Source organism: Sodiomyces alkalinus (assembly GCF_003711515.1).
Source record: "Sodiomyces alkalinus F11 unplaced genomic scaffold SODALscaffold_1, whole genome shotgun sequence".
In the NCBI taxonomy this organism is placed as follows: domain Eukaryota; kingdom Fungi; phylum Ascomycota; class Sordariomycetes; order Glomerellales; family Plectosphaerellaceae; genus Sodiomyces; species Sodiomyces alkalinus.
This window is the reverse complement of record NW_021167079.1, coordinates 1,277,077-1,288,317: the sequence shown is the minus strand read 5'-3', so window position 1 is coordinate 1,288,317 and position 11,241 is coordinate 1,277,077. Positions and strand designations below refer to the sequence as shown.

At 54.9% G+C, this 11,241-nt stretch overlaps 4 protein-coding genes across 4 annotated transcripts; 1 reads left to right on the top strand and 3 right to left on the bottom strand.

Moving 5' to 3' along the window:
* Window positions 1–171: 171 nt before the first annotated feature.
* On the bottom strand, window positions 172–799 carry SODALDRAFT_7325 (hypothetical protein). Its single transcript, XM_028615626.1, has one exon. The coding sequence runs from the start codon at window positions 699–701 to the stop codon at window positions 315–317; it is 387 nt and encodes a 128-aa protein (XP_028469901.1). The 5' UTR covers window positions 702–799; the 3' UTR covers window positions 172–314.
* On the top strand, window positions 716–4,596 carry SODALDRAFT_335943 (hypothetical protein; the record flags this gene model as incomplete). Its single annotated transcript, XM_028612553.1, has 9 exons — window positions 716–743; window positions 1,071–1,505; window positions 1,551–1,712; window positions 1,752–1,858; window positions 1,890–2,361; window positions 2,435–2,508; window positions 2,563–4,392; window positions 4,426–4,443; window positions 4,534–4,596. 9 exons carry the CDS (start codon window positions 716–718, stop codon window positions 4,594–4,596), a joined length of 3,189 nt encoding a protein of 1,062 aa, XP_028469900.1.
* Window positions 4,597–5,726: 1,130 nt separating this feature from the next.
* Window positions 5,727–8,989, bottom strand: SODALDRAFT_270077 (NAD-specific glutamate dehydrogenase; the record flags this gene model as incomplete). Its single annotated transcript, XM_028607697.1, has 2 exons — window positions 5,727–8,650; window positions 8,779–8,989. The coding sequence occupies 2 exons, from the start codon at window positions 8,987–8,989 to the stop codon at window positions 5,727–5,729; spliced, it is 3,135 nt and encodes a 1,044-aa protein (XP_028469899.1).
* SODALDRAFT_326257 (hypothetical protein) lies at window positions 8,925–9,791 on the bottom strand. Its single transcript, XM_028610125.1, has one exon. The coding sequence runs from the start codon at window positions 9,463–9,465 to the stop codon at window positions 9,160–9,162; it is 306 nt and encodes a 101-aa protein (XP_028469898.1). The 5' UTR covers window positions 9,466–9,791; the 3' UTR covers window positions 8,925–9,159.
* Between the last annotated feature and the right edge of the window lie 1,450 nt (window positions 9,792–11,241).

Genomic DNA, 11,241 nt, shown 5'->3' with positions numbered 1-11,241 from the left:
GTTGGATTTTCTCTTCAGTCTTCGACATCCCTGTCACTCCTTGGAACTTTTTCGCCTTTTTTTGTCCTCCGCCTGGTCCCTGACGCACCCCTGTCTCTTATCGTGACCAACACCCAACCCCTTTTCCACTTTCTCTTGCCTCAACTGTGCCTGCGGCTGCCAGGATCGACCGAGAGCCTACGAATACAACGTACCTACTTACAACGTTCACGACAATAGACCCCCGGAGAAAACCTGCCTTTTGGAACGAAGTGCAAGAATAGAAGGCCAGCCAGTACGAACACTACCTACCTTACTTTACTCAACGCGATATATCAGGACGATAGGAGTTGCCCTGGACTCCTGGTTGTGATAGACGTATCGACCACCACGTTCTTCGTCCATGATCCCCGAACCAGGAATTGCAATTTTCGTCCCGTCGTCAACCCACCAACCTCTCCTGCCGCGACCGCGTTAAACACGACTACGACAGCGACAGCGACCACAGTCGCTACCACGTCTTGGCCAACTACCTCCCTGTCTAATTCACTCCCTAGCATTTCCATTCCCACCCGTATCGTCGAGGCGGATCTGGCTTGATCCTGGCCATTTTTTTTTTTTGGCTCTCCGGCGGGTTTCGGCATTCGTTCCCCAGACCGTTTCTCAGCCTTCCTCCCCCGTCGCCACGACGTTGCGCTGCACCAGGAACTCTGATTTGCCATCTCAGTGATTCAATATGGCCAGGCCACACATTATTCGTGCCGGTAAGTTTGTCAACACGCGTCGTCGTGGTCTATGCTTCCCCTTACCTCCCTTTCACCTCCCCCCTGCTGGTCCCAAAGCCCGGGTCTACCCCCTGGTTTTGCCCACGCCTCAAGTTTGGGCCATAGCCATAGCATACCCTTCTGGTCTTGCTGTGCTACACGCAAACTTGCGGAGACTCACGTGTCTTCCCCCCCCCCCCCCTTTTGTTTTTTTCTTTTCCTTTGCCCCTGTCTTTCGTGAAGAAAAACTGCTTGGCATTCATTGTTGCCTTGTTGAGTGCTAGGCTGCCGATGGACTAACCTTGTGCCTTCTATCTCGTTCCACAGACACGATCGACCTCCAAGATCGCAAGACACCGTCCGCAAAAGACCACTCTCACTCGCACGCCAAAGGTCCCTCCCCTCTCGCACCCCATCAAGCCGGAACACTGCGAGAAGTCGCGCAAGAGACCGCAGAAGAGAACGCCCGCAGTCCCCGAGTTTCCTGGTCCAACGGCGACGCCATCGGCGACCTACAACAGCACGCTGAAGACATCTCGGCCGGTGCCTCAAATACGCACGACCCCAACGGCTCTCACAAAGACCGAGACTTGGCCGCATCCGAGGCGACAATGCAACAGCAGCAGCGGGATTCTCTGGCCGTAGCGCAAAATGGGGGCCTTTCGGGGAACATCGACGAGAGCGACGCCGACGGCGACACCGACGATAGCCTGGAGGATGATCTGATGGACAAGATTTCGAGCTCGCCCTCGATCGAAGATGGTGGGTATACTCTCAACCTCCCCAGACTCTGGCCTCGCCGGGTAGACTCTCTTCCCACCACCCGCGCTTGTTTTTCTCCCACCCGTTCACCCGCCCTTGGCGACCCGAGGTCTTCATCGCCGTACCTCGAGATCCCCGAGCACCCCCCCATGAACTCCATTCACCCCAGACAGCATAGCAAGGCATCTGTCGAGTTATCCCCCCGTCGTCATCATCTTCGCGGTGAGTATCCCGAGTAGGATCGAGACGCAACCGACGACGAGCATGAGCGCGAACGCGAACGCGAACGCGCGCGCGACGAACACGAGCACGACGAGTGCAGTAACAACGAGACCGCCGATACCCTCGACGACGTATTGGATCTGTACTTGGAGGCCGGGGAAGACTTTGCCGAGCGACACCAACGTTGGCCTAGACGCCGCGGAAACCCATGGCACTTTCGAGGTCCGCCCGCTCAATATCATAAAGATACGGGATTCGAGGCACAGAGACTTCGCAGCGCGGCGCGCAGAAATGGAAAAGACAGAGCGAGTCAAAGCCGTGGGACAATTCGTGGACGAGAACGACGAGAACGACGACCCGCTCACGATGCTCTACGAGGCCTCGCTCGAAGATGATGATGACTTTACCGCCCCCCTCCTAGACGATCCCAAACCCAACTGCGTCAATGCCGCCTGGGCTGATAAGTGCTTACATCGTACAGAGGACATCGATTTCGATTTTGTCTACGCGTTACATACTTTCGTGGCGACCGTCGAGGGCCAAGCCAACGCTACCAAGGGTGACACCATGGTTCTTCTCGATGATAGCAACAGCTACTGGTGGCTGGTCCGAGTAGTGAAAGACAGCAGCATCGGTACGTTGCGTATTCGCATTTTTTTACCCCCGGACATCACTATAAATTGCTAACTACCCTTGGTACACCGTAGGGTATCTCCCCGCCGAGCACATCGAAACGCCCACTGAGAGGTTGGCGCGCCTTAACAAGCATCGGAACATCGACGTATGACTGGCCTTTCCTCTGAACAATTCTCGTAAACCTCTAACAAAGTCGCAGCTTTCAGCTACGATGTTAGGAGACCAGCCGGGGGAGAAGTCTAAGAGCACATTCCGATCGGCCTTGCGGGGAAAGAAGCGGAAGACAGTTGTCTTTGCAGAGCCTACGTACGTTAACTACTCCGACTTGGATTATTCGTCCGAGGAGGAAGACGTGGACGAGCTCTTCGGCACCCAGAAACAAACCGGCGATCAGGGCCAGGCGCCGACCGATTCGGAGACGAACGGAGACGCACACGTAGATGCGCAAGATGAACAACATCCACAACAAGAAGAAGATGACCGACATGGAGCTGCTGAACAAACGCAGCGTCCCACAGAGGATGCGATGATAGACGAGACTGCCAGGGTCGAGCCCTTGAAGCCGAGAGCGACCAAAGAAGCTGTTGCCACTGCGGAGCTTTCGAAGGAGGTCGCGGATGAGCAGGGTGACAACAGGCCTAGCAGCGAACAATTCTTTGAGACCAAGTCGGAAGGCGGCCCCAGTCGGTCAAGGAACGGCACAGTCAGGAACACGGACTCTTTCTTTAAGGATGAAACGGTCGAGACGAAGAAGATCACGCTGACGCCTAACCTGCTCCGCGATGACAACACCACGCCACGACCGTCATCTTCGAACGATTCCAAGGACCTCAAACAACGGCCCAGCCTGGACAAGATGGACAAGATGGAGAAGGAATTACAGCCGGACAAGAAGGAAGACCGAAAGAAGAAGGACAAGAAGCCCAGCGTGATTCGCAGCTTCTTTTCCCGGAAGGACAAGAAGAAGGCGACCGACGATGATGACGATTCCTTCGGCAAGAGGTCCATGGATGCCGAGAACGAGCACGATGACGACAGGTCCGACGTTCATGCGTCACCCGAGAAGCCAGGGCCGCAGCGGCAACCAAGCAAGCTTCAGAAGCAGCAACCCCGGACCGAGCCTTCACCTACCCGGAGACCTGGTTCCGCGGCTCAGAAGTCTACTACGCGAGAACTGGCCGACTATATCGTGTCCGAAGCCAGGAATGACGTCTCCAATGTGCCGCCGGCGTCGATGCGCATCGTCCAGGAACAACAGCAGGAGAGGGACCATTCGCCAGCCAACGGTCAGCGGGGCCAGGGCCAGCCGGGCGAACAGGCTCGCCCGGGCTCTTCGCAGAAAGAAGAACGGTCCGGCCTCTCGAAGATCAAGTTGTCGCGGTCTGCCGGGGGCGGGGCCGAGAAGCAGAACAAGGTCGAGAAACCTCAAAAGGTCACTAAGGCCAAGTCTCGCATTGAACTGGATGACTTTGACTCCACCGATGAGGAGACGACGGCTATTGCCAACACGCAACATACCCAGAACCAGGCCCAGATCCAGACCCAAACGCAGGACCAGTCGACACAGGAGAAGGCCCAGCGCCCTGTACTGCCGGGCGCATATCCAGACAGTTTCGCGTCGAACAAGCAGGCCGATGGCTCGGCACCGGCGGCGGCGGCGGCGGCAACGGCAACGGCAACAGCAACCAACACGTCAGAGTCTGAACCTCCTGCGGAACACTTCACCGAATCGCCTGTGCAGGTATCTTCCTTGGCGCCGAACGACCCGCCAGCGCTCATGGGCGACACGTCCAGCCAGGAAGATTCGTCGTCCAAGTCGCCGTCCCCCGAGCTCGTGGACACGGACGAAGCAGCTAAGCACACCCAAGACTCGATGACCAGCTCTACCTCGACGAGCAACAGTCGGGGCAGCAGCTGGAACGACGCCAAGCTGCGGGCCTTTTTCGATTCTGGCTCCGACATCCGAGACATGCTGGTCGTGGTCTACGACAAGAGCGACGTGGTCCCTGCTGGGCCGGACCACCCCCTTGTGGGAACGCTGTTCCGCGAACAAAACGCAAAGTTGGCCGAAATAACCACGGTATGGGGGGGTTTTATTTCTTTTACTTTTTTTTTCCCCCTTGGTTCTTCTTCCCCCCTCTGGCAGAGTAGGCGGCTAACAAATTCGTAGCAACTCGACAACATGCTCGGCGACTGGTTAGCCCGCAAACAAAGGTTGCGAGGCACTGTATGATCTGATTGATGCGTAACACAAAAACAAAACATCATCTCGCCCGACTATCTACTTCTTGTTATGATACGAACTCTTTTTTGGCGTCCCGGCTTGGACATTGTGTGAACTGGATCGGAAGGGAAGCGGGTTTTCTTTTTCTCTCATTTCGTACCTAAACGAAAAGGTCAAAACGGACCCCCAGGGGGGATGGATTCGCTGTGTTCTGCTGGTCCTATTTTCTTCTCCCTTCCCCCCTGTTTCGTTCGAGTTCCTGTCTTCTCTTGATGCGCGCTTCTTGTAGCCGTACTTGTTCTTCATTCATGGAGGCTGATATGAACCCCGAGCTCCATGTTATATGTCATGGGCAATCTTTTTCTTATGCCTTGCCCAATGCATTTGATCTTTTTTCATTCCCGTGTCTTATTTTGTGACAATCTCATGACTCTTCATGGCTCGTTTCGGTCTATGGTCTCGCCCTTTTTTCTATTGACCGCCCCTGTAAATGGATTGTTCTCAAATGATAAGCGGCCCCTATTCGCAATATCAAGTCCGTCAGAGTTGGACGGCTGGCTACGGCGATAACGACCATAACAGCGATGCCTTGACGAAGAGTCCTTGTATGTTTCTTACTAAATAAAGCTGGTCAACCAAAAAAGGAGTCGAGGTTCAATGCATGAAGACATATTGCACATGCGTGAATTAGCTACGATGCATTTGCTTGGCAGAAATTCGTCGATACCTGCTAATAATTAATGACCGTTTTTTTTTTCCTTCCCTTTTCTTGCTGTCGTTTCCCACGACATGAACCGAGACCAGTACAACGAAGACTTTTATCTTTCCGGGTGATCTTTTCTCATCCCGTGCTCTCTTTTTCTCCCCTCATGCATTCCTCCTCCTCTTTTCGGATTACCACGCGTACCTTAATGGCCGCCCTTTGTAATAATGTACACACTTCTCATAACTTGCCCTCCAGTTGCTGAAGCTACTGCCGGAAGAGCCAGCCCATCTAAAATCAACTCCAAAGTCTACTCCTTAATATTGGTCATCCGCTTGGACATGCTGTACAGAACAATTAGCAGGAAGTCCTTATTGCCGAGCATTATCCATCTCAAAGAGGCAGGGGGGAAGGGGGGAAGGGGGGAAGCAAGAACCTACAAATCATAAAATGCGAATTGGCCCGGGTTGATGCCAAACTCATACACGAACCTCGAGGCGAGGTAGCTGCCGAAAATGGCCCGCAGGTACGCGTCGGGAACACGCTCCATGATGGTATCCAGGCCGATCTTGTCCAGCAACAGCCTGGGCAGCGCATCCTGGAGGACGGAGCGGCGGGTACGCTCCTCCCTCCACATGTCGGAGTGCTGTAGCTGCTCGTCAAGCGTCGTGATGGCCACGGACAGCTTGTCGGACAGGATGCTCCGCGGCATGCCGGTCAGTTCGTGCTCGCGCCAGATGGCCTCGAATTCGAGCCGGGCGTTCTCCTGGATCTTGGCCTGCACCTCCTTGACGTAGTCCTTGTAGAACTGGGGCGCCTCGCCGTCGGGGCCGACGCACATGTTCTGGGTGAAACCCTCGTCGTCGAAGGAGAGGGAGGCGAGGACCTCGAGGGAAGACGAAGTCACCCCGCCCTTGTTGACGCTAGCGTCCTTGTAAACGATGCAGCCGGCCGCTTCTAGGCGGAGCTTCGCATCCTGCGTGAGGAACAGGTTGGCGCCTTCGATGATATATGGGATGGTGGCCTTGCCGTTCTTGATGAGCTTTGAAACGTTCATCAGGTCGATCGACTCGGGACGGCCACCGCAGGGAACGAAGCAGTCTGTCAACCCAGTGTCGCGCAGGTGGTAGGTGTTTCGGAACGTGGTGCCGCTGGAGACGAACTCGCCGTTCCGCAAGTTAATGTTGGAGTCCTCACAGAGCACGCGGTACCCGTCCTTGGACAGCTTGGACATGTCGAAGTGGCTGATCATGACCCGCTCTCTGGCGAGGCGGTACAGTTCGTCCTTGTCGATACCGTTGGGGTCGACCAGGACGCCCGACCCATCGACAACGGACGTGTACTTCTCGTTGCTCCGGAGAATCTCATTGCTGCCGAGGTCGCCGTCGGGGCCACCCGTTTGCATCTTCCTCACGGTCGCAGGGTCCAGACCGACCTTGCGATAGACGCCCTTGACGTACTCTCGCACCGACAGGGTGGTCATGCCGTACGTGTCGTGGGGAATACCACCCAGCTTGGGAGACTTGCCCGTGAAGAAGGACTTCCACCAGGAAGCACCGCGTCGCCTAGCATGCGCGGTGGCCCAATCGACCAGGTCGGCCGTGTTCTCGTCGGGTCCCATGAAGAGGATCTCCTCCTTGCCGTATAAATCGACAATCGGGTTCTTGATTCCCGGGGTCTGGCCGCGCAACAGCAGATCCAGGATGCTGTCAATGTACTTCTCGAACGCCTCTTGGCCACGGTCCTGCATCTTGGGGTCGAGCAGAATCACGCCCTTGGATCCGCCCTCGGGGATGTCCTTGTTCTTGCGCTGTTGGGTGCTGGCCAGGTTGTAGTTCTCGTCGAAGAGATTGCGCGCGTTGATTCTGTAGGCCTCCTTGCTGCGAGACTTGACGATGCGGATGCCGCCTCGAGCGACGTCCTTGAAGCGGAGGTGGAAGCCGCGGAACTCGGCACCGATGACTAGGAACATGCCGTAGAGGGGCGTCGGGTACTCGATCTCGGGGAGGAAACTCGGGTCCAGACGGAAACTCAGAGCAATCTTCGTAGGGGTGAAGTAGTTGGTCTTGAGAATGGCATTGTTGAATACCCTAAATGCAGTCATGACCATCTCCTCGTGCTCGTTGGACACGTCGCGGGTAATCTTCTCCTTGAGTTTCTCGTCCGACATCACCTCCAGAGCAGGAGTCGGTGCAATAAAGTGACGATCAAAGTCGGGGCCGACGGCCAAATGGACGCTGGCGAACGAAGCGTACAAAGCCCTAACGAGACCCGGGTACGACTGGATGATCTCGAGGATGTAATCGGGCGTAAAAGTCTCGGTCCTGAGACGACGCTTCAGCTTGGACAGCAGGGCCGCGTGGGCATTGCTCCTGGGGTCGACGATTTCCGAGAGCGCAACATATTCCGTGCCCAGTCGGTTAAGGAAATGCTGGATGAAGACCCAGGCACAGTGACCATAGATGGTCTCCTGGAGACTCAGCTCGCCACTGACGAAGAGACCGTGGAGCTTGTTGTGAGGGAGACAATAGAGGAGAGAGATCTCCTTGGTGATCTGGTGGATAGACTGATCCAACGACGGATATTCTTTCAGGGGATTCGGGGCGGGGCGAAGATAGATGCTCATAACGGTGATGCCGTTGGCGAACTGCTCGACATACTTGCGGGAACTGGTGACACCGTAGTAGTGATACAGGTCGCTGAGCGCCGAGAACATGCCGCGGGCAGTCCTCGACCGGAAGGCGACGACGAGACGCTTCTCCTCGGTGTCTTCAATGTCGAAAACCTCGATAACCGGACCGGTCCGATTCACGGCAAGGTCGATGATCTCCTGGTAGATTAGTTTGGTGTTGGTGGTGGCCTTGCTGAGGAAACCGTAATCGGAAATGACCTCGAGACGTGTCTCCTTGGGGTCAGTCTGTTCTGGCGGCTGCTTGAAGACGCATTGGTAGACGAAGTAGCATCGCAGGGTCGCCTTAAGATCGTGGGATGGTCCCAGGACGCCGGGCGAGCGGAAGGTTTCGACGCGGTACTTGGTATTGCCGGAGTGATCGAGGTACTTTGCCTCCAGCCTGCTCTCGTAACAGGGTCCGCTGGTAACTGTCCTGCCGGGCTCGCTGGTGTCGATGTAGATGGCGTGGTCATGGGACTCCATGTCTAACCTGATCTCTTCGCGCTTGTCCTCCCTGGCGAGAGCGGCAACCTTGGCAGCATAGAGGGAGGTGATCTGGCCAGCAATGACGGATGGCTTCTCTATCTTGAAGTAGACATCATCGATGCCGAGCTTCTCGTAAAACCAGGTCACTTGCTCGTTGATCAGACTCTCGGGAATCCAGCCGGCTTCTTTGATGAGCTCTCTGACTATAACCTCAAAGTCAGCACATGGCCATTTTACGTAGGTTTAGGGGGTTATTAGGAGAGAAGAACAATGCGGAGAGGGGGGAAAAGTAAAAAGGGGGGGGGGGAGAGGGGATCGAGAGTATACTGACCCTGCTGCATCTGCTCAACCTTTCCCACAAATTCGGGCGCCACGTATCCGACAGTGGCAGAACGGAGGACTCTGTGACCATTGCCATTGGTCTGAGATAGGATAGGTACGCTGAAATGTGTCGGTTGAGGCGACGGATGCCGGCTGGAGTCTTGCGACTCGGCCACCACTTTGCCCAGAAGCTTGTTCTGGGGGGCATTCGTGGTCGCCATGATGTCTAAGAAGGAATCAACAGGATCTATGTAGTCAGGAAATCTGTCCAAGGCAGGAAAATTAGTATCAATGGCTAGGGATAACATGCTGGGCGACATGTTGGCCAAGCACGGCCTGGGGGAAGTAACGAGAGCGACGTCAACACAGAGAAGAGCAAATCACAACGACGCTAGTTGACGACGTGGCACGCTATGTGATAGAAAAGAGGGCAGGATTCATGAATATCGGAAGGGGAAAAGACATAGGGGAGAACCAGCCAGGCCACATCTAAGTCTATATAGTGTTGACTAGAAAGTGACCTAGCCGGCATCACCGCCTCGTTTGATAAGAATGGGAATTGAGTTTGAGTCATAAAGCAAGGTGTAAGACCGGTCATATGGCGACGCGGCGCGGCGCGATAGAAGCCGGGAAGGCCATCTGATTGAGCCGCAAACGCAGAAACGGGCAGTGGTCCTTGCATCAGTGCAACCGTCATGACGTTCCGGAGCATTCGAGATGACCCGGCAAGACGCGGAACACACGGCGGCGCAATCCTAGGTGCTGATAGCTAGCTCGCTGGCGGTTGGATGAAAGTGAAGGGAGGGAATGGGAAGCGGGCGTCGATGTTGTTCTAAGAGCATCGAGGTTTCACCGCTCGGTGGCCCGTGTATTGTCGATGGTAAGGGGGGTTGTAAAGAAAATGGGCCCCTGGCTGCAAGGGCCGCCTGATAAGGGCTAATGATAAAAAAGGAAACAAGCATGGAAGGAAGGAATTGAACTGAAAAGTGGAGAGTGGCAGGGCGGAAATGTACACCGTACTCACCTTCTGGGTAACGACGGTTAGAGTTATGGTGATATGACGATATGTACCGATCCGAAGGGACGGAATATCAAAAAGGTCGAGGCTGGTTGATATGCGGGATAAGAGGGCGGTACAATGCCGGGCGCTAGCAGAAAGTGGCTTCGCTTCGGACTTGTCGCTGACGTTGTCAAGACAGAAATTGACGTGACTTGACTTGACTTTACGCGACTCGTTGGATCGTACGTAGTAGAAGGTCACGGCTTGTCAAAATCCGTGATCGGACTTGGGAAGGAGATGGTGGCGGGAATCTGCGGGTACAAGCTTATTCCAGCCAGAGATAAGGAATAGAGCCGTGGGTTCGTTCCAAAAGCCGTAACGAGCGAGACGAGATAGATAAGGATCCCAGAAACAAAGGAACAAAGGCAACGGAATGCTGACGGATTGGCTTCGAATGCTCAATGCTCAATGCTCGCTGCTCGTTGCTCAATGTGATACAAGCCTGCGGGAGGAGGGGTTCCCAGGTCGAATTTCGTCCGGCGTGTCTCGGTGTCTGTCAGGTGAAGTAGGGGGGGATCAAACTAGGCAAGAGGACGCCAGAAAATGCAGCCATCCGATGAATATGTCGGGATGGCTTTTCCAGAAGTTGCTGCGGCCTACGAGATAAGGTCGTGGGCCGAGAAGTCAGGGAACAGTCGCAACTTCTCCGAGTGAGGTCAAAGGACGTTGCCGTTGGACCAGAGGAGCCAGGAACCGGATGAGGGAACCAATGAGCTCGTACGATTGAGCAGTTGTCCGTAATCTTGTGCCGAGCTGTGTTACTCCCTCCGGAGTGGTACGAGGACGGCAGGGCAAACGGTTGCTGAGTCAGGAAAAGATGCTATTCTGTGCCGAGTGCGAGTGCGTGTCTAACTAATAAGGCCACTCGCGGCTGTAGAATGTCTGAAGATAGTATGGCGCGGAACCTGGCGTGTAGCGGGAGTCAGGTGGGTAGAATCGGTTATATAGTGGCGGCGGTAGCGGTAGTGTTGCTGGCTGTCAACCCGATGGTGAGGTGACAAAGGGATAGTGGGTTGGGAGACTATGGAGGCAAGTATTCGTGTCTTGAAACGATGTCGAGGATGGTGTTATTCAGCAACACCACGAGAGAAAGAATGGATCTAGGCAAGAAAGGGGTATGGAGGAAGTCCTCTGCAGATCCATGTGAAAAGCAGGATTTAACAGTGTCATCTTTAGCGAACTCTTGATAAAGAGGCGTAGGCCGAGCCTTTAAGTACTCGACCATCCTATCCCCAGTGTCGTCCCAAAAAGAAAACAAGCTCGTGTCGTTCGGGTCATGAGAGGCAAGAACAAGGATTATTGGGGATGACTCCCCTCTACACGTGTACGAAGTATTATTATTGTGAGGGAAAGAGGGAAACGTACCTGGGGTACTTTTGGGGTCAGGTGGAGATCGGTAACGGTACAGCTGAG

What these genes read in the sequence shown, in the direction of transcription:
- SODALDRAFT_326257 (XM_028610125.1), bottom strand. Translation starts at nt 9,465, where the DNA reads ATGACGGTTGCACTGATGCAAGGACCACTGCCCGTTTCTGCGTTTGCG.
- SODALDRAFT_7325 (XM_028615626.1), bottom strand. Translation starts at nt 701, where the DNA reads ATGGCAAATCAGAGTTCCTGGTGCAGCGCAACGTCGTGGCGACGGGGG.